The sequence below is a fragment of the Scyliorhinus canicula genome, chromosome 19 (assembly GCF_902713615.1).
Source record: "Scyliorhinus canicula chromosome 19, sScyCan1.1, whole genome shotgun sequence".
In the NCBI taxonomy this organism is placed as follows: domain Eukaryota; kingdom Metazoa; phylum Chordata; class Chondrichthyes; order Carcharhiniformes; family Scyliorhinidae; genus Scyliorhinus; species Scyliorhinus canicula.
This window is the reverse complement of record NC_052164.1, coordinates 21,428,414-21,448,948: the sequence shown is the minus strand read 5'-3', so window position 1 is coordinate 21,448,948 and position 20,535 is coordinate 21,428,414. Positions and strand designations below refer to the sequence as shown.

The 20,535-nt window shown below is 47.2% G+C and overlaps 1 protein-coding gene across 6 annotated transcripts in view; it reads left to right on the top strand.

Annotated features, from left to right (window-relative positions):
* mpp3a (membrane protein, palmitoylated 3a (MAGUK p55 subfamily member 3)) overlaps window positions 1–20,535 on the top strand; it is a 124,603-nt gene that overhangs the window by 62,202 nt on the left and 41,866 nt on the right. For all 6 annotated transcript variants that reach the window (XM_038778651.1, XM_038778653.1, XM_038778655.1 and 3 more), the window contains exons 5-7: window positions 2,591–2,671; window positions 14,457–14,594; window positions 16,777–16,858. In XM_038778651.1, the coding sequence (XP_038634579.1) occupies window positions 2,591–2,671; window positions 14,457–14,594; window positions 16,777–16,858 (301 nt within the window). The remainder of the gene's footprint in view (window positions 1–2,590; window positions 2,672–14,456; window positions 14,595–16,776; window positions 16,859–20,535) is intronic.

Here is a 20,535-nt window from a genome sequence, read left to right as displayed (position 1 = left end):
GCAAGCCATTGAACACCAGGATAACATTATGCACATGGTTGCATTGAAAAATGAATTTGCTGTAGGAACCGTTGATATCAACAGGAAGATTCCCCTGTTGTATCAGCGGGGAGAATATACAAACTCCACACGGACAGTGACCCAGAGCCGGGATCGAACCTGGGACCTCGGCGCCATGAGGCCGCAGTGATAACCCACTGTGCCACCGTGCTGCCCAGCGAGTATTAGTATTGGGGCGGCACGGTATCACAGCCAAAGGGCCTCCTTCTGCACTGTAAATTCTAGGATGAGTGACACTTCTCTGCACTGCATTTACCATTGGTCAGTGGATGTAACACTATCAGTAGTTGACCATGTGAATACAATATCCTATTGGGCATGCTGAACCTTGCTGCTTAATATGACAACTTTTAGGAAGCTACAAAGTTGTTTTTTTTTAATAGTCTTTAAAGTATAGTGACTATATTTTTGTGCCTCTTATTAAAAGCAGAAAATTAATCACATGAGCAGTAAATTATACAACAGTGCAGTAAAATGAAATTGAATTTGCCCTAAATAATGTAACTGCGGCAGGAGGCCCATTAAGTCAGGAAGTGACTAAGTGAACAGTGACTGGTGCACGGATTTGAAATTAAATTAGAGACAGATCCAGGGCAGAGCTGAATCATCGCTTAGATCGCACAACAAGGCAGCTGACAAGAAAAAGAAATGAGAATGTTTTCTCTGGCCTCAGGAACATCACAAATGAAAGAAAAGATAAAGGAGGAAGAATAATATAGTGAAAATAACTTGGAAATGAGCAAGAGCAGGAACACAGCTGACCAGATGGAGACAGTCAACTGAGGCTGTGTTGCAAAGAGGGTTAACCTCTTGGTGGAACTAAATCTGTGGCGAGCACTTTTAGCAAGCGTAATTAAGTAAGGCAGTACATAGCTAGCTGAATTTAGTACCTTATGACTGGATGCATTGGCTCCATTGATCTGATGTTTTATCCCATGGTTTCTAGTGAGCTACATAATATAAGGATGCCATATTTGTGCTCTAACTGGACAGTAGCATTATACAACACAAAACGAGGCCCTTCGGCCCAATGCCTACGTGCCAGCCATCAAGTGCCTATCCATTTAAATCCTATTTATCAGCACTTGCTCCATAGCTTTGTATGCTGTGGCATTTCAAGGGCTCATCTAAATGCTTCTTAAATGCTGTGAGGGTTCCCGCCTCTACCTCCCTTTTAGGCAGTCAGTTCCAGATTCCCATCGCCCTCTGGGCACATACAAAACAATTAGTTTCTTAGGAGAAATCAAGGCCATTGAAGAAGGAGACTGTGAGATCACCATTCCTACCCATAGACATAGTAGGCTTCAAATGAAGTTACTGTGAAAAGCCCCTCGTCGCCACATTCCGGCGCCTGTTCGGGGAGGCTGGTACGGGAATTGAACCGTGCTGCTGGCCTGCCTGGGTCTGCTTTAAAAGCCAGCTATTTAGCCCTGTGCTAAACCAGCCCCATACCAGATACTGGGCTCTATCTTTCACAAGAAGACATGGCTAATGTCCTTTTCCTCCACTTATTATGTCAATTTTGTAGAATACAGTTTTGGGAGAGTTCATGTCAAACATGAAGACAAAGTAATATTATGCTTGTCAACATTCCAAACTGGAAACCTTATAAGGTGCACTACTGTTGTGTTATGTGTCAGTCATCTTCTGCTTCTGATAGTAGCTCTCAATAAAACATTTTTGAAGAGTGTATAAGAAGGGCTGGATTCTCCGATATCTGGAGGATCCGTGGCATTTTACGTCAAAAAATTAGGCAGCACCCCAGCACCGATACTCCGAGCGATGAGGGGCTAGCAACTGCGCCACGACAAAAACGGCCAGAGAATTGCCGGAACCGTGGCCACGCATGCGCACGGTGATGACCTGCAGCAGTCACGCCGCACGTGCGAGGACCTCACCTGCCAGATAGTCAGGTCTGTTCTCTTCTCCATGCTTTCGGGTTAGGGACACCCCCTTGCGACCCTCCGGCAACCCCACACCAGTCCCCCCCGGCCCTCGCCGAAGCCCCACTGGCCAGCAGCACAGCTCCCGCCCGACTAGGGCAGCGCTGGACACAGTCTGCTTCCGCCACGCCGGGTTCCCGACCGCTGAGACTACACGTTCCCCCCGCGCGGTCAGGAACTCGGCCCATCGGGGGCGGAGCTTCGGGGGAGGGCCTTCAGGTGACATCGTGAGGCCGTACTAACAGCATGCGGTGCGCTCCTTGATGATGCCGTTTTGGAGGGGGCGGAGTATCCCGCCCACAATCTCAGTAAATTAACCTTGTTATGTTACATATTATATCAACAAGACTAGTATATACTGGAGTGATTTTGCTAAACTTGCATAAATGGGGTGATGAGAAGGTAAATCAAGCAGTAGTGAACAGTAAATATGTTAGCACCTGGCCTGACAGTGTCAATGTATTTCTAGTCTCTTGTATTTCTAATTTATTGTATGTCAAGCATTTGAGATTCTTCTGAGAGTTGGATTAAGGTGAAACATAAAATATATAATGGTACGTCTGTTAATTTTTTTCAACTTCTTGTAGATCTCAGAAGAGCTGCAGAGTGCGCCAAACAATAACGATATTAGGGAACTGATGCAGTTATTGGCCAAACCACACCTCCAGGTAAGAAAGTTGTGCAATGTAATAGCCACACATTATTTTACTAATATGGACCTAAACAGACGCCAGAGTGTGCCGACTTGGGGAATTTCACAGTATCTTCATTGAAGGGGTAATGTAAGGCTACTTGTGACACTAATAAAGATTATTATTATTATTATTATTATTATTATTAAAATGCAGGCAAATAACCATCCTTTTTAGTTTTAGATTATTTATTGAATCTTTGTATGGGAATATTATTAATTCCAAGTATAGTCTATCAATATAATCAGTTAACTTTTGTAGCAGCCAATGTTTACCATAAAACAATTTCAGAGTGCAGAGAGCCAAAATTGCCTCCTAGATCTTGAGCAAGCTCTGAGCCATAGTACAGTGATCACACTGCCTGAGTCAGAAGATCGTAGGTTCAAGTCTCACTCCAAAGATTTATGTACATCATAGAGGTTAACACCGAGTAAATGCTACGCTGTGAGAAGTGTTGCTTTACAGCTGAGACATCACCCAAAGGCTTTGTCTACACTCTGAAATATGTGTAAAAACGCAATGGCATCATTCAAACAAAGCAAGGGTGATGCCCTTTCCAATATTTCATCAAATCCCAACAGTGCAGAAGGAGGTCATTTGGTCCATTAAAGTCTGCACTGACCCTCCGAAAGAGCACTGTACCCAGGTTCGCTCCCCAATTCAATCCCTGTAACCCCACAAACTAACCTATACATCTTTGCACACTAAGGGGAAATTTGGCATGGCCAATCCACCTAACCTGCATATCTTTGGACTGTCGGAGGAAACCGGAGCACCCGGAGAAACCCTTGCAGACACAGAGAGAATGCGGAAACTCCACACATCTCCATACTATCTTTCAACCAACTTTACTGAATCAGAGGGTGGAATTCTCCCATCTCCTTGCCAGCAGGATCAATGGCAGGCAGGCAGGTGAAAATCCCATGACAAGGCCCAAAACTCAGTTTCACGCCTGCCTGAAACTACAGCTGCACCTTCCAGTGCTGCCCATGGTGGTTGGGGAATCCCGCTGGAACACGTCTGGACAACCAGGTGTGCAGAAGTTGGGACTTACTTGAAGAAGGCATTCGGAATTCGTGATGGAGGCTGCTATTGACTCTGGAACACCTCAGCAGTGGGTGAGGTGAGCATCCATCAGGTGAATCATCCAGCTTCAGTGTCTTCAAGGAGGTCCATATTCCAATCTCAAGAGTGTTCCTGGATGTCCATCTTCTTTCTTCAATGGTGGGTCAGTGATGTCAGCAGCATTTGAATGTGGCGCCCGGATATGACAGTGGGTTGCGCGCCATCAAACCAGCCACACCACGGAAGATGGCACAAAACCCCGGGATGCATAATTAATTACACCGGGGATGGAAGATATGCCATTGTTCACTCTCAGCCTCCGCAGTGCCAAACACTCCCTGTCCCACCACAGGACTTAGTCCCAGATCAGAGAATTGTACCCAGATTGACTGTTTGTTTCTCTCATTGATGTGTTTGGAACCTTATTATGCACAAATTAATTGCTGCATTAACATTACAACAGTAAAATGTCAGCATGGTGGCACAGTGGTTAGCACTGCTGCCTCACGGCACCGAGATCCCAGGTTCGCTCCCGGCTCTGGGTCACTGTCCGTGTGCAGTTTACACATTCTCCCCGTGTTTGGATGGGTTTCACCCCCACAACCCAAAGATGTGCAGGGTAGGTGGATTGGCCATGCTAAATAACCCTTAATTAGAAAAAATGAATAGGGTACTCTAAATTTTTTTTAAAACAGCAACAACACTTCAACGTACTTCATTGGCACAGATGCACATTCTAAAACAACAGTGATCATGAAAAGCTGTCTCTTAGTCCATGCTTTTTCTTTTCTTCTTAGTACCATAAGGCTTAAAACCACAAAAAAAATCATAAAATGACAATGGTTAGGGTTATTGGAATAGAATTAACATTAATAACAGCCACATTTCAGGGGCTGGTTTAGAACAGGGCTAAATCGCTGGCTTTGAAAGCAGACCAAGGCAGGCCAGCAGCACGGTTCAATTCTCGTACCAGCCTCCCCGAACAGGCACCGGAATGTGATGACTAGGGGCTTTTCACAATAACTTCATTTGAAGCCTACTTGTGACAATAAGCGATTTTCATTTCATTTTTCCCTCCACCTACTTCCACCCACAGAGTTTTTAAAAGTATCAACAGCCAAAAGAGGTGTCAGTCAAGTGCCACTCTTTATTTCTGAACATTATCAGTGAATGATTGCTGGCCAGTTCAAGATAACATCACAGATGAGCTCAATCATGTCTTCACCAAACATCAATAAGCCCACAATATCTTGGCTGCATGGTCTTACAACTTTCCTGGGCAGTTAATTCTAGCCCCATTTATTTTTTAAAATCTTTTTATTGGCATTTTCAAAATTATAAAAAATTATATACATTGCTGTTTGTTTTTATTTATTGTACAGTACAAAAAGGCCTCTTCTACAAAAAGGTTTCTTCTTAGGTTTCTCTATTTACAGTCTGTCACCATCTGACTCAGTGTAGAATCCTCCCTAACCCCCCCCCCCCCCAGCTCCCCTTTCCCTAACCCCCACCCCCTCATGCCCCCCCTTTTTAAAAATAATTAATGTTGTAAAATACAGTTTTGTACAAATTATGGATACAGGTATATACCTTGCAAAACGAAACACACAGGCTCTAGGAAATATAACCGGAGGGAGGGGCCTTTCCTCCCCTCTCTTCTATTCTTTCCATTTTACCGATCATCTAATTGGGATGGAGGGGGAACCTGCGTGGTGCCCCCTCATGCTTTTTACATTCTTTTGTGCAGTTGCCTCAGCATCGGCCATTACTCGTTTCCCCTATTCCAGCCCCACTTGACGCGAAGTTGCAACACAATTGACATTAATAAATATTTCTTAGACAAACACCCAAAGTCTTTGGCCCTTAGCTGCCAATAACTACAGTCACCAGGTTTGTAAATGTAAACACAATTAAACGTATTAATAATAGTAATGATAATTAAATATACAAAAGGTTAACTAGATTTCTGTTTCCCGTCTGCAGCTTCATTCAGGTAGTTTCAGAAATATAGCAGCTTTTCTGCAGAATACATGAGAGAAAGAGTGAGAGAGAATAGGTCCTTTCCCCTCAATGTTCAGGTCTCCAAATGGTCTTTCCCTTGGCTCTCATCCCACTCAGGCAGAGCCCAATCACTGCCTGTTACCGGGCATAATATGGCTTTTTGGCCAATTCATTGGCCACCAGCCAACCAATCGAAGCGAGTCCCACTGATCTCTTGGTTGCCAAAAAGTGTGAGTTTTGTTACCCAAAGCTAGCCCAGTGTACTATGTTGCAATTTTCAAGTTCCTCATTTTTCATGCTCAACTTAAAAGATATTTACTAATTAAGCAGCCATGGATCAAAATGATGACAGTAAAAATAAAGAAATGGGAAAAAGGGAATCAACAGGAAGGGCCCTTATAAGGGGTGTAAAGAAATAAGAGCAAGAGTAGGTCATGTAATGTCTTGAACCTCCTCCACTTTTCAAATAGGTTTATTATGATCATCTACCTCAATGCCAGCTTCCATCTTGATCCCAACATCACTTGATTCCTTTAGTGTCCAAAAATCTATTAACCTCGCCTTGAATATACTTAGCAGCAGAACATCTACAGCTTTCTGGGGTAAAGAACTTCAGAGATTCATATTCTTTTGAGGGAAGCAATTTTACCTACTTTCAATTCTCTAATATCCTCAGACTGTGACACTAGGTTCTCAAATTAGCATACAGGAAATATATCCTTTTAGCATCAACTCTGTCAAAGAATTTCCTTTTTTTAGATGAGACCACCTCACATTCCTTTCAATTTTAGCAAATACAGGCCGATTCTACTCAGCCCAGCTTCACAGGATCATTGGACTATGATCAAGAGTGGGATTCTTGGATGCTTACAAAGACTAGTGACAGTAGAGTTAAAAACGGTTACGACAGGGTATTATAGGTGGGTAGGGAATGGTGGGGGAGGTAATGACAACTACTTGTCCACAAATGCAGGTATCCAATTAACCCCTTCGATGTGCCTCTTATTGGTCAGTGTCAGACAGCAACTGGAATTTCCGAGTTGGCCATCGGGCCTACCGTTCAGGCTGACTATTGGCTAATCAATGCTGGCAGCCTCCAGGTAGAAGACAGGGGTGTGGTTGGGGGAAGTGCTCCATCTACCATTTATAACTCTCCTTCTGTAGCCTTGATTATGGTGTGGCCACTGCTGCCAAAGGCCTTCCAGTGAGGGAGATTTCCCTCGGCAATAACGGTATCACAGCATTTACCTCCATCTTGAGGTGCATTTTTTTTAACCTACCTAAATCAGCAGCTCCCAGTCCGGAGGGTGGATTTGCCGATTTGTCGGTGCTGGAAGGTCCGCTGGCCTCAGGTGCCGGCCTCCATCCTTAATTGGAATCTGAGGGTGTACCCTTGCCTCTTACTGACCTGCATGTAAAAATTGCATCAGGTGCCAGGCACCAACGTGAGGCAGGATCGGAAACCCGGAAATGCACCCGCGTTGGGGTCCTGACGCCAAAACAGAAATTTAACCCATTATGTATGCATGAATCCTATCATTGTCATGCTTAATTTGAGTATAATGGTTCTGATCTTTCCTCCAAGTATCTGGTAGGTATAAGTGTAGTTTATTACAAACATGTGAGTTCCCAAGACTTTCATTACTTCTCAAGAGCAAGGTCAGGACAAAGATCGATTTAGAATGACTTAACATTGTCAAATGTCCGGCGCTGAGGACCTGGGTTTGAATCCCGGACCTGGGTCACTGTCCATGTGGAGTTTGCACATTCTCCCCGTGTCTACGTGGGTTTCACCCCCCACAACCCAAAGATGTGGAGGGTAGGTGGATTGACCACGCTAAATTGCCCCTTAATTGGAAAAGAAAATAATAATTGAGTACTCTCAATTTATAAAGAAAAACAGTCAAATGTCTAATAGACATAGCAGACATAGGGCAGAATTCTGAGCCTGTGTTAGGCGTCAGCATAAACGGTGAAGCCAACGCAAAATCCCACGAAGGTTGGGAAATGAGATTCCCGCCAGTGAGGTCTCGTTTCCCAATTTTCCATGCACCTCATTCGTGATGGAACAAAGTTCCCACCCAGGAAGTTTGGGAACCTCATTAAAATGTATTTGTATCAAATTTACAAGCCGTACCACCAGGATTTATCTCCTGTCTGGGTATCACGACAACTCTACAGAAACGTGAGTCTGGCGACCTGACCTCCAGAGAGGATATCGAAGGTGAGAGAGCAGGACGCCATTACCCACCAAGGAGTCAAATAAAGAGAGGACGTGGGGGGAACCTGGCATTCTCGGTGCCAGAGGGGGTTTGAATCTGGGCATGGCAGGGTGGGTGTGGTGGTGGCTCCTCACAGACCTTAGCGGGCGTTCATTATTGAAGACCTCTAGGTCCCCAAGAGGTCTTGCACTTGGTGAGGACTTCACCCTTCTTGGGTTCCCCTTGCTGGTGTCTAAATGATGTTTCCTCGCAGGGATTCTCTTTCTGGAATGGCAGCTAGACGTGGGTGGGAGTCGGTCAAACCCCAGGGTCACCAAGGGAGGCGACTCTTGGTCCAGTGAAACACTAGGCTGTATGGGCATTGTGGGGGATTCTGACATGGGTGGTGCTTAGCTCCATGAGGGCATGAGGATTCTGATACTGCGGGACGATGAGTGCGGTTACATTGATCCGCCACCCTCAGGGCACGAGCTGTGTGGATGTTCAATGCCACTGACACTGGAGTCCAGACTGTCATGGATGGAATCATGGTTGTCTGGCTGCTCAATATGGGAGATTCGTTTGATCCACAACCCACGAGAGCTGGGAGATTGAAGGTGAAATCTAAGATGAAACTGAGTACAAATTGGTGACTCTGCCTTTGTAGCTCCAGCAGCTCTGGGACAGCTGTATCCAGAGACACGTCATCGGCCTGGGGTTCAGCAGAGGCCTGGGGCTGGATTTTCCGCACTCAGATGCCGAAATTGCATCCGGCGCTGGGGCGGAGAATCCAGTTCCACACATGGAATCGGGAGCTGCACCGGTTCCTCGATTCTCCGGCCCCTGAAAAGCGGCGTACTCGGGAGGTAAGCCAGGCCGTGTATCCCTCACCTGCGGCCATTGCTTGAGGCCCGCCCCGCTATTCTCCACCCCCGACCAGCCGAAGTCCCAACGGCGGATGTCGAACATGGTCCCAGCCATTCGGGAAACTCGCGGGGCGGCTGCGAATTCTGCCATGGTTGGGGGCGGGCCAATTGGAGGGCAGGGTATGGCCTTTATTGTGCAGGCGGTCCATGTCAGGTGCGCGGCCGATCAGGGCACTATTTCTGCGATCTAAGCCGGCCACGGAGCATGGCACGGCCGCTGGAGGCCGCCGCCGTGAGCATGCGCAGCCTCTGACCCAGAAGTGCGGGGGGGCCATATCTGCAGCTGGAGCTGGGAGCTTCAAGATAGCTCCCTGCCAGCCCCTTGCAGGGCTGTGAATCTGTGGCCTTTTGACACCAGATTTTCTAGCGTAGAAGGCCTCAGTTTTCACAACGCGTGAGGCCCTAGTCCCTGAAACGGAGAATCCAGCCCCTGAGCTCTGGCATCTCTCCGAGTGTCAAATCCCTGGGACATCGCTGCCTCCATCGAGGGCAGCACGGTAGCATTGTGGATAGCACAATCGCTTCACAGCTCCAGGGTCCCAGGTTCGATTCCGGCTTGGCTCACTGTCTGTGCGGAGTCTGCACATCCTCCCCGTGTGTGCGTGGGTTTCCTCCGGGTGCTCCGGTTTCCTCCCACAGTCCAAAGATGTGCAGATTAGGTGGATTGGCCATGATAAATTCCCCTCAGTGTCCAAAATTGCCCTTAGTGTTGGGTGGGGTTGCTGGGTTATGGGGATAGGGTGGAGGTGTTAACCTTGGGTAGGTTGCTCTTTCCGGGAGCCGGTGCAGACTCGATGGGCCAAATGGCCTCCTTCTGCACTGTAAATTGTATATGTATATGGTCCACCTGCTGTGGCTTCCAGAGGGTAAGAGGAGAGCCCAGGCTGGTCAACTGATTGAGCTGTAGGGGAAGTGAGATAGTATTAGTGCCGAACTAGGGTACAAGGATTGAAGAAACTGACCTGATGTGAGGTTGGCACCTGACTGGATGTGTTGAGGGTACTCACTCATGTCTCTTGCCCTCACCTCGCCCTCAGCACAGCTGCGGCCCTGCTCCCCCCACCTGGCCAATTCAAGGGCTCGTTCTTCAAATGGAGTGAGGGTCTTCAGCTCCAGTATAACAACAGGCGGCTGTGCCTGTGCACACCGATTGTGCTCGAGTTTGCCCTGTAATGAGAAACATGAGGAGAATGTAGACAAGATTCATGCCATGTTAGATGATAATGAAGACAAATCTGGTCGCTGCCGGCGTGAACAGCGCGAGACCTCTGTGTGTGGGGCCTGTGGGGGTGGAGGGAGGATCGAGCATCACGGGCGTGCTCAGGAGATGTCTGGCCCGCGATCGGTGCCCACCGATCGTCGGGCCGGCGTCTCTGAAAGACGCACTCTTTTCCCTCCGCCGCCCCGCAAGGTCAAGACGCCATGTCATACGGGGAAGCGGAGGGGAAAATGGCAACCGCGCATGCGCGGGTTGGCGCCAGACAATCCGCGCATGCGCGGCTGGCATCACTTAGGCGCGTCATTCCCGGCACGCCGCTTTGATGCAAGCCTCAAGGCCGGGCGCTCGGAATTCACGTGCCGCCGCTCCTAGCCCCCGCGGGGGGGGGGGGAATAGGGGGCAAGGAGCGGCCTCCGACGCGGAGTGAAACACTCCGGGTTTCACTCCGGCATCGGCTGTTTGTCTCCCTTTGGGAGAATTGCACCCCCCTTTTTAAAAAAAACTCACGCCATCATAGATCATGGGCGGAATTATCCGCAAGGCCCGACGCCATCGTGAAACCTGGAGAGGTTCACGATGGCGCGGAAGCCTCTCCCGGCCCCCTATTCTCCCCTACCCGGGGGGATAGGCGGGCCGTACCGGGAAACTCAGCGGCCGGGTCTTGTCCCTGGCTTCAAGGCCCGGCGCGCCAAGAATGATGCCGCGATGGAGCCTTATGACATCAGCCGTGCATGTGCGGGTTGGACAGCTCAAACCCGCGCATGCGTGGTTGCCGTCTTTCCCCTCAGCCGTCCCGCAAGACGTGGTGGCTTGACCTTGCGGGGCGGCGGAGGGGAAAGAGTGCGTCCCCTTGAGATGCCGACCCGACAATCGGTGGGCACCAATCGCGGGCCAGTCCCCTCCCGAGCACGGTCGTGGTGCTCGATCCCCGATCCGCCCCCCCTAGGCCCCACACTTACCTGGTGCGCCATGTTCACGACGACAGCGACCAGGTGTGGTTGCCGCCGTCGTGAACAGGTCGGAAATGGCAGGCCGCTCAGCCCATCCGGGTTGGACAATCGCGGGCTGCCGTGAAAAACAGCGGCTTGCGTTTCTCCGAGCGGCGTGTCGGGAAAACCGGACACGCCATTTTTTGGGGGGGGGGGGGTGGGGGGGGTGGGAGAATAGCGGGAGGTGCGGGAGCGGAACCTCCCGCTATTCTCCCACCCATCGTGGTTGCGGAGAATCGCGCCCCATCTTTTCGCCGATATTACCAAATAAGCTTCGAGAGGGTGATTAAGGAGGAAGTCACCCAATCCCAATGGCCCAGGGCAACGTGATCAGTAACTCTGAGAATGTTGCTATAGAATTTTCTTTAAAAGCACAAAAAGTGGCAAAGCAGCTGTTGCAGAACAAAATATTCACCACAATGCCTCAGCTTCCTTCTCATTAATACACGCTGGTCTAAATCAACATTCCCAATGTTTTCTGGTGCACTATATTAACTACTATGGAACTTCGTGGGTTGGCTGCCGTCTTGTTCTGCAATAGTATAAAGGAGAGTTATAAAATAAATCTGTTTTATTTTGTGCACTCTTTACAAAGTCGCCCAGGGTGGGTGTACTTCTGCTGGCATTGGGTGGTGTGAATAACACATGTGAGATACTGGTGGTGCTGGGAGCTGCACCTGCTTCTTTAGGCAGAAGAGCAGCATGCTAGCTGTAACACACTCCCCCAGATACTCAGCACTGAGAAATATATCAGGCTGGATTTTGACAATACTGTCTGCAGCTCACTTGCGAGGTGGCACACGGGTTAGCGCTGCTGGTACACAACAGCAGGGACCTGTGTTCGAATTCTGGCCTTGGGTGACTGTATGTGGAGTTTGCACGCTCCCCCTGTGTCTGCGGAGGTTTCCTCGCACAGTCCAAAGATGTGCAGGTTAGATGGAGTTACAGGGATAGGGTGGAGGAGTCGGTCTAGCTAGGGTGCTCTCTCGCAAGATCAGTGCAGACTCAATAGGTCTCCTTCTGCACTGCAGGGATGCTCTGGGTCCCGAATCCTCTATTATTTGGACTGTGATGCATCTCAGCATTTTCTTGGAGCCTACCAATTATTAGGTTGCCTCCGCAATATCGACCCAGTAATGAATAGTAGGATCCAATTAAAGGGTGTCCATTAGCTGGATGGAGCCACGGAGTGTCAACTAGGCCAGAGGGAATAAGCTTTCAGAGTATTAACGCGGCAGTCAGTCAAGAAGGTTGGGTCCACAATTCGGCTATGCCTCCCTGAAGGTGATGCTGCAAACAGTGGGAGCCAGGAAGACCATTTTATTTCCAGATGGTGGCAGGAGAAGGCCTGGAGGGCAAATAAATGAAGTACAGCTGGCAGCCGTCAGAGAGGTCAGCAGGATGTGGATCAGTGCACTTCAGTTATCTTCTGATGCCCGAAAAGGTGGTTAACTTGTGAAGCCAAGCTGTCGGCCATGAGGATCTTAAAGTGACTGCACACCTTTGAGCAGGACATAAAAACAATGAGGAAATGACCCCCCTCATGCTCAGGAAGGTTTAGAATGTTGTAAACCCAGGGCTGGTGCAATGTGAGGTCCATTATATCTGACTGTGAATCATGGTGGTCAAATACGAAGCTTAACTGTACCTGAACTCTTCCGCCTCACACTGCACTTCGACCCTTCATCAACCTGAAATGCTGAAACAAAGAACAAAGGTGGTCAAGAAGGCATATGGCATGTTGGCCTTCATCGGTCGGGGCATTGAATCCAAAAATTGTAAAGTCATGTTGCAGATGTACAGAACCTTAGTTAGGCCTCGTTTGGAATATTGTGTACAATTCTGGTCGGCAAACTACCAGAAAGATGTGGATGCTTTGGAGAGGGTGCAAAAGCGGTTCACTAGGATGTTGCCTGGTATGGAGGGCATTAGCTATGAGGAGAGGTTAGATAAACTCAGTCTGTTCTCACTGGAACGACGAGGTTGAGAGGCCACCTAATGGAGGTCCACAAGATTATGAGTGGCATGGACAGAGTGGATAGTCAGATGCTCTTTCCTAGGGTAGGAGAGTCAAGTACTAAGGGACATAGGTTTAAGGTGCGTGGGGAAAAGTTTGATCATATGTGCGAGGCAACTTTTTTTACTCAGAGGGTGGTAAATATATGGAACGTACTGCCTGGGGAGGTGATGGAAGCAGGTACGATAGCAGCATTTAAGAGGCATCTAGACAAATATTTGAATAGGGTGGGAACGGAAGGATGCAGACTCCGTAAGTGCATACGGTTTTAGTTTAGGCATGTACCTTGTTCGGCGCAGGCTTAGAGTGCTGAAGGGCCGGTTGTATTGTTCTTTGTTCTTTGAAATGCTAACACTGTTTCTCCCCACAGAAGCTGCCTGATCTGTTGAGTATTTCCAGCTTTTTCTGGTTTTATTTCAGAGGCCCAGCATTTGCAGTATTTTTTCTCTTGATTGATTTTCCCGGCCTGCAAACATTTCCAAATTTGGATTTTCCTCTCGAGGTGTTTGATACGAAACTGCTATCAAGCACCACCATTTTTGAGGCATTCTACATGATCTCTGGGAGAGAATACCGCACCATGGCAACCTTCTCAATCGCTGCTTCCTCCAGCGGCGCAATTCAGCACATCAGGAGATACTGGGGCTCGATCAAACTGATCCATTCTCATAATGTAGCATTGAGCCACTGTTGGAAACCTCTTTCTTCACTCCCTCTAAACAGATTCTTCTTTAAATAACTGCCGAAACGTCAGGCACCTTGCCCCTCGAACAGTCAATTTGTAAACACTGGCAGATTTCTTGTTCTGGATGCTCAATGAGCACCATGGATAAGGCAGGGTCGACCATTTTTGATACACACACACCACATTGTTCCCACTGCCTCCTTGCTCATATCGTCAATTCTGAACCTATGCACTAATAATAAACAATGAATGACCATCAAACAAATGCAGGGATGAGGTTACAGCCTCAGAGTCTATCCATTATTTTCATAATAGATCGAAAGTTCTAATTCGTCAATGGATTTTTTTTACAACAATTATAATGTTGAGTGCTAGAAAGCTCTATGATAATATCCGCATCTAAGTTTTAAATGCTGCAAAGCACTATCATTTAATCAATTTAGAATCAACAGTTGGTGACTTTGAAATACAAACGACTCGCGATGAATGTTATTGTCTATAAAGTAAGATTTTTAAAATGCTCATTTAGGTAGTAGCCTCCTAGAGCACACACAACACAGATTTGAGGGAGGGGGGTAGACGTAATACAGAATGAACGTAATGATGTAGAAATGCTACATTATCTAATGTAAAAGTCAATTTTGTTGAACAATCACAGGCTCTGTTCTCAGCCCATGACACAGTTGCACGCAAGGCTTTTGATCCTGTTCTGCCACCAATGCCAGATGACCAGGAAATTGAGGAGGAGGAGGAGTCGATGAAGATTGTCCGCCTTGTGAAAAATAAAGAGCCATTGGTATTCTGAATTTCTATTTACAATTGTCCTTGGAATCTTAGTTTTGGCTTAATTAACAGAATGTATCACATTTGAGCAAACTGATTTGCACACAACCATACAGTCACACACTCAATTGTTTTATGATGTGATTGAAAAAGGAAGTTTACCGTAATTTTGAATCTGGGGCCTCGGTTAGTAATAATCGGCAGGGCTGATGCAAACCCCAAACCAGCCATAAGCCCGACTTGCATCTCGCCAACTCTATCTTGCTGCTTTGTTCCTTGCCACGATTGTTCTCTTTTTGTTCTTCAGCGAATCTGGAGAAAAAAGATCTTGCTGAATAATTAAACGTGGTTAATAATTCAACTGTAATAAGTTATAACCGTATAAATGTTTAATGCCCCTGGAAGTGCAAAAGTATGATGAAAGCAGCGGATCTACTGGCGAATGGATAGTGTACAAAGAACTTGTCCTTTTTACTGTGCGAAAGCCTTTAAGGAAAGTCCTAAGTGAAATGAACTGGAGCAGTTTTCATTTAATTCATACGTCAAAGGTCTCCAGTTTGAACCGCCCTCATCTTTCTTGGCATTAATTGAACAAACTGACTCAGGAAGGCTATGGTAATAGAGGGTATGGGAATTGGATGGGCCACAATAGAGCAGAAAATGACAGCTTCTCCCAATATAGGGTAGAGCGTGGCTTGTTCAGAACAATTTTTATTCCTCAAGGGAAGTCAACTGCATAACTCATTCGTGGCAGCGTGGATTAAAAATTAAATTAACGCCTTCAACATCCAGTATCTAATGCAGTTGTTTCTTCTTTCTGATGCAACCATCAATTCACGCGAGACAGAGAGTTGAAGTGAACAGTGGCTTTAATCGACTAGAACAGTGCCTGCCTGTGACTGCTCTGCTAGTGAGAGCTGCCTACAGGACAGCTGCCCTTTATACCTCCCTCAAGGGGGCGGAGCCAGGGCAGAGCCCACAAGGGCACCTACATGACACATTCCATGTAATACCGTACAATGGTCCATAGGTGAAGCCCACATGGGCAACAGCGTGATACAGTGTAATACAGTGGTGAATGGTTAGTACAATATGTTCACCACACTTTCAAACTGCTTTCATTTTCTATTTTAAATGGCCGTTAAATGCATTTCATTTGACCGGGGGCAGATCAATTGCTTCTTCTGAAAGGAAAGGTAATATCTCAAGATAGAATCAAATTCGGATCTAACTGATCGTTTTCTTTTGCGGCAAAATACTTGCAAAGCATAAAGTTCATTTTGATAAATAATAGTTATTGATGTTTGAAAGGATTTTAATATTGCTCCAGAGCCTGACCTTAAAGTGCTATTTGACATTGGTGGAATTACGAAATATAAAATGGAAGACACTTTAAAATACAGCCCTATCATTCTTTAGCTTAATAATCAAATGAATTTACCCAGAAGCACTAAAAGCCTTTTGTACTTGTCAGGTTGTGATTAAAACACAACCTGATTAATTGATTGAAAGAAATATGGGTGGAAGATTCATAAGAAAATTGAAATGCCAGGACAAACATTAATCCTCAGAATTGCAGCTATTCGTTTGCATCAAGTACTCTTGCATCTGAATCGCAAGGTTCCGCGTTCAAGGCCCACTACAGGGCTGGAACCTAAAGACACAGGCCGACATTCTCAGTCCTCTACTGAGAGAGTGCTACAGTGACAGAACAGGAGGGATTTACCGACCAACTCACCGCGTGCTTTTCAGCGGTAGAGGCGGCTCGCCAGCGGAATTTTCCACTCCCGTCGCTGTCAACGGGATTTCCCGTTGACTGCACCCCTCGTCGCTGGGAAACCTAAGCACCATCGGTGGGACTGGAATATCCCGCCGGTAAATTCCGCCCGTCATCTTTAAGATGAGATGTTAAAACTGGAACCATGTCTGCCTGGTCGGGTAGATGTGGGAAATTCCACGGCATGATTTCAAAGAAGGTTAAGGCGGTTATGCTGAGTATCCTGGCCAATATTTATCTCTCAATTGGCAACCCAAGAAATAGATTATCTGATCATTATCGTACTGCTGTTTGTGGACAAATTGGCTTGCAACAGGAACTACACTGCAAAAGTACTTTGTTGACCCAAAAGCACTTTGAGAGATGCAGTGGTTATGAAAAGCGCTCTATTAAAGCAAGTTATCTTTTTTCACAACAGGGAGCGACAATTAGGATGGATGAACAAACTGGCGCCGTTGTTGTTGCACGAATCATGCGAGGTGGGGCCGCGGACCGGAGTGGTAAGTGTCCCTTATGCTGTTGTGGTGGCTGCTTATCCCCTTGGGAAAGAATGTTCGTTATAGAATCAAAGAAAAATATAGTAAAGAATGAGGCCATTCGGCCCATTTGGCCTCTGCCAGGTCTTTGAAAGAGCTACCCAATTCGTTCCACTTGATATTCCCGTAGCCTTGTAAATCTTTCCATTAAAATATTTATCCAATTCAATAAATTCTAATCTACCACTTTGTCACATTGGACAGTGCGGCTCTGTGATATTTTAACAGAGGATTTTCTTTTTCCTATCAATCGTTGCATGAGCTCTCCAGCAACTGCATGGCTTTTTCCACTGTAGTTAGAGTAGATCCGTGGTATAACTGCAGGGGATGGAAGAAGTTCCTTTAACAGCCATGTCACCATCTCGCACCCTCTTCTGCTACTTGAGGCTTTATGCCAGAAGTGACAGGGAATATGTCTACTCACTTGAGGTCACTTGTACTCTAGACACACAAAAGTAAAGGGAAATGGGGCAGCACAGTGGTGCAGTGGGTTAGCCCTGCAGTCTCACGGCGCTGAGATCCCAGGTTCGATCCCAACTCTGGGTCACTGTCCGTGTGGAGTTTGCACATTCTCCCCGTGTTTGCATGGGTTTTGCCCCCACAACCCAAAGATGTGCAGAGTAGGTGGATTGGCCACACTAAATTGCCCCTTAATTGGAAAAAATGAATTGGGTACTCTAAATTTATTTTTAAAAAGTGAAGGGAAATGATCATCCAAAGTATTCACATCCCAGAAACATTGGAACTTAGTGTCATGTGAGAGTACCTTTAAAAAATGGGGGTTTATAAAATAGCTGTAGTGGATGTACCTTTAAGAAACGGGTGTTTATCAGTGATGTCAGAGTGTGGGTGGAGCTGGGCTGTCTGTCTGCTTTTACTTTCACTTTGGGCTCGCAGGTTGTGTTTAGTTTCACTTTAGATTTGGAGAAGCTGCAGTCACAGCAAGATGTGTATGGATCTCTGCAAGTTTATGAATGTTCATTTGGTGATTTCAAAGTGGTAACTGTTCTCAGTAGTGAAGTTAAACCTGATGTCTTTCTGTAAAAAGGGTTCTTTTTCTCTGATGGATGTTGCGAGGAAAGATTAAGAGTTACTTATAGAGTATTGTATTCTTTGGGGGATTTATTGGTGTTGATAGTTGTTAAGATGTTTACTGTGGGTTAACAAAGTGTTAACTGATTTCATAAATAAAGATTGTTTTAATTTAAAAGTACTGTAGATTTCTGTTGCATCACACAGTGGGCCCGTGTGCTCCCCATAACCACAATCTATTCAAAGTTATGGGTCAGGTGGACTCCATGATACACTTTGGGGTTGTCTAAACCCTGGCCCATAACACTTAGATATTTATTTCATGGAGCAGAGTTTCATGGAGGGAGATTCCTGAATTTAAAGAGCTACATTGGCAGACCTAAAATATTTAACATTCCCAATCTGGATAATTGTCTTGGTTCAGTAATAGGAAAAATTATGCCATGTTGCATTGGAATGGGAATCTGTCATAGTGAAAAAGGCTAACACCTTTTTGATAACTTTTGCTTTTAGACAAGTAGGTGGAGGAAAGAGCGAGGGCTAGATATTACATGCCCCTCCCAGGTGTATTTTCAGTGGGGGGTGAGCACCCCCACTGATAAATAGGTTGGGTCGCTCACCCACCACCTGACCATCCCGAAGCCCACCCCCATAAAACGGTAGGTGGAGTGGCGTCCAATTTGGGGGAGGGGAGGGACAGACGATGGGTCGGTGGGCGGGCAGGCATGGGGTGGGGGTGGTGGCAATGGGTTGGGGAGGTGTTAGCAATCTGCAGCCCTTGTAAAATGCAGCCCAATGTCTCCCATGTCTCACTTGCCAGAATTTCATTCCTTTCATTTCTAATCCCGAAAGATGTGCTTGTTAGGTGAATCAGACATTCTGAATTCTCCCTCAATGTACCCGAACAGGCGCCGGAGTGTGGCGACGGTGGAATTTTCACAGTAACTTCATTGCAGTGTTAATATGAGCCTTTTTGTGACACTAATAAAGATTATTATTAATCACTTCCAAGTAGATTTCTTTTCTTCCCCACCATCTCAATCGCCTGTTTCTTTTCCAAGATTCTTTTCTCTGTGTTTTTTTTATGATTTTGACAGGACGGGAGGGTGTACATTTGCCGGAATGGGATTCCCACTGGGATCCTGCCTGCCCCGACTCAGTTCTAATTTCATGATGGGGTGGGCAGAACCTCAGACGGGAAGCCTATCCATGCCCCAATTAAGGCACTTCAGTGGGCCCTTAAAGGCCTTTTCCCACTCAGCCTCACTTTTTGGGCACTCGATATCTGAGGGTGGGAAGGAGAGGGTCCTCGATCAAAAAGTCCCATTCCGGAACATAGAATTCCCATTTTTGCCGGCGGGAGATTGGGGGTGGTTCATGTTTCACACGTGCTCAGTTTACAGAAGCAACTGATCATATGCCATCAATTATATCAAGTTTTGGTAGCCTCAGGAGTCTGAATCACAGTGTGTGCAGAATAGATATTGGGCGGGATTCTCCTGTTTTCTGGTGCAGCAGCGGGATTCTCCGCCAGCTGACCAATGGGATTTCCCATTTTGGGCAGCCCCACGCCTTCGGGGAATCGCCAAGCGTGCGTGCAATGCCGGCGTGCGGAGAATCCAGTCCGTCAGAACAGGTCTGAACTTTGTGGAGATAATGGGCTGGATTCTCTGTTCTGGAGACTAAGCCCCCACGTCGGCATGAAAATGGGGAAAACTGGTGCAAAACGGTCACCAATTCCCTGTTCCGGGGGGGGGGGGGGGGGGGGGGGGGTGGCTAGCAGCCAGGCAGCGTCGAGCTCCCAGCTCTAGCTGCCAATATGGCCCGGAGCATTGTCGGGTCCGTGGCCACACATATGCATGGCGGTGGTCTGCAGCGGCCGCACCGTCCTTCATGGCAGATGTCACTTGCGGACTCGGCCCGCGAAATAGTCCCCGCCTTCGGCTGGCTCGCGCACCCCAGACCGCCCCACCACAGTGCCCCCAGCCCCGAATATGTCCCCCCCACCCATGGATCAGCCCTCCCCCAACTGTGGCGGCGCTGGACTGAGTCCGCAGCCGCCATGCTGAGTCCCCGACGGGTGGGACCACAAGAGACGCACGCCATCGGGAACTCGGCCGGTTGGGGGCGGAGCATCGTGGGGCAAGTCTCCGCCAATGCTCAGAGGCTGTGGATATGGCGTGCGCCATACTCAGAGCCACTTTCCAGGGGGAAGAGCATCCTGAAAGCGGCACCACCCCAGATTTCGGTGACATCGGGGATTCTCCGCCCCATTGCCGAACGAGATTTTGGCGTCGGGGATCGGAGAATCCAGCCCAATGTATCACTTTGTATATAGTCCTGGGACACCTCTGGGGAAAATCAGGTGTCCTTTGGTAGAGGTCAGATACCCTTTAGTTTTATCAAAATCAGGCATGAATGAGCTTTAAAAAGTGCATAAATTAATTACTGTCAAGCTCAATTGAATTCTAAACAGCCGTGTCAAAATCTAATTTCAAAACTGTTGAAAGCATCGGTCAAGAGGACCAGTCAAAAGTTTTAAGAAGAACGATTGCAAGCACTTGTCAAAGGATACTATCACATTGTCAAAACACTTAAAAGTCCTGCCC